Raw genomic sequence first — 1828 nt, 5'->3', positions numbered from 1 at the left:
ATCCAGTGAGCATTTCCTCCGAGGACCTTTAGTGATGAAACACGAGGCAAGGTACCCAGAAAGCAGCACTCTGTCGTGGAAGGAGAAATCAATTCAGTGCTGTTTCCTTTTTCTTTCTCATTAACGGTGCATCTTTGATATCCTCAGATGTCTAACGAGGGTTTGAAGGCCTCCGCTTATCTTTTCTACGACGCTTTATTTTTCAGAGATGTTTTAGGGTTTCATGTTCTCTGTCTCACTTGTTCATACACTTTTGGTTTCAGGGCCGTTTTAAGTTTACAGAACAAAGGCCCCGGACGTGCCGGCTGCGCCCTCCCGCCGCGCTCCCGCGACACTTTCCCCTTCATCAGCTGCTGTTGTCCCTCTGCTCCGGGGCTTACAGGCCGTGAGCCTGTCGGTAGCTCCAACCACAGCCGGGTCCACAATGTTGGTGTCCCACGGAATAGTCTCCCCGCCCTGACGGTGCCCGGGGCCCCAGCTACTCAACCTCTCTCCTCCCGTAAGCCCCTGGCCACCCCGCCTGTTTCTGTTGTCTCTTTAGTGTCCCCTTTCCATACATCCTGTGCTTGGAGGCCTGTGGGCCACAAGGCGGTTGCATGTTTTTAATGCTGCAGCGTTATGTCCTTAAACTCTCTTGGTGTGTCTTTGTGGGCAAAACTATCTCCCCAAACTAACATGCAGTGTGGGGGCCTCGGGCTGGGGGGTATGGGGTGAAAAGGAGTGGAAGCGGTGGCCAGAGCGGAATCCCACACCGAAGGCAGTTACAGTGCCTGCATTCTCCGGGCAGAAAAAGCTGCTTTCTTGCGCACGGGGCGGAGATTTGCATGTCCACTTGGGTGTTCATTTGCATATCTCCGCTTTGCACCTGCAGGTCTTTTCCAAAAAGCCATCATCCAGAGCGGCACCGCCCTGTCCAGCTGGGCCGTCAACTACCAGCCTGCCAAGTACACTCGGATATTGGCAGACAAAGTGGGCTGCAACATGCTGGACACCACGGACATGGTCGAATGCCTCCGGAATAAGAACTACAAGGAGCTCATCCAGCAAAGCATCGCCCCGGCCACCTACCACATCGCCTTCGGGCCCGTCATCGACGGCGACGTCATCCCCGACGACCCCCAGATTCTCATGGAGCAGGGAGAGTTCCTCAACTATGACATCATGCTGGGCGTGAACCAGGGGGAAGGGCTCAAGTTCGTGGACGGCATCGTGGACAACGAAGATGGCGTCACCCCCAACGACTTTGACTTCTCAGTGTCTAACTTTGTGGACAACCTGTACGGCTACCCGGAGGGAAAGGACACCCTGCGTGAGACCATCAAGTTCATGTACACGGACTGGGCGGACAAGGAGAACCCTGAGACACGACGAAAGACTCTGGTGGCCCTCTTCACTGACCACCAGTGGGTGGCCCCGGCCGTGGCCACCGCCGACCTGCATGCCCAGTACGGCTCGCCGACCTACTTCTACGCCTTTTACCATCACTGTCAGAGTGAGATGAAGCCCAGCTGGGCCGACTCAGCCCACGGGGACGAGGTCCCCTATGTCTTTGGGATCCCCATGATCGGCCCCACCGAGCTCTTCAGCTGTAACTTCTCCAAAAACGATGTGATGCTTAGTGCGGTGGTGATGACGTACTGGACCAACTTCGCCAAAACGGGGTAGGTTTTTGCTCTTGTCAGTGTCTTAATTACGTAGAGGGCTGCTAACCCAGATGTTGGTGGTTCGAACCCACCAGCTGCTGTGCAGAAGAAAAATGAGGTAATTGGTTTCACTGAAGACTGACAGCCTTGGAGACCCTGTGGTGCAGTTCCACTCTGTCCTCTAG

General features: G+C 55.1%; 1 protein-coding gene across 1 annotated transcript in view; it reads left to right on the top strand.

Moving 5' to 3' along the window:
* The window catches only part of LOC103208341 (neuroligin 4 X-linked), a 344239-nt gene that overhangs the window by 324158 nt on the left and 18253 nt on the right, over window positions 1-1828 (top strand). The window contains exon 4 of the mRNA XM_007954023.2: window positions 872-1661. Coding sequence (XP_007952214.1) covers window positions 872-1661 — 790 coding nt within the window. The remainder of the gene's footprint in view (window positions 1-871; window positions 1662-1828) is intronic.

The sequence above is a fragment of the Orycteropus afer genome, unplaced genomic scaffold (assembly GCF_000298275.1).
Source record: "Orycteropus afer afer isolate SDZICR_OR568_19922 unplaced genomic scaffold, OryAfe1.0 scaffold00426, whole genome shotgun sequence".
NCBI lineage: Eukaryota > Metazoa > Chordata > Mammalia > Tubulidentata > Orycteropodidae > Orycteropus > Orycteropus afer.
The sequence above is the reverse complement of the archived record's forward strand: the minus strand, read 5'-3'. Positions and strand labels throughout refer to the sequence as shown.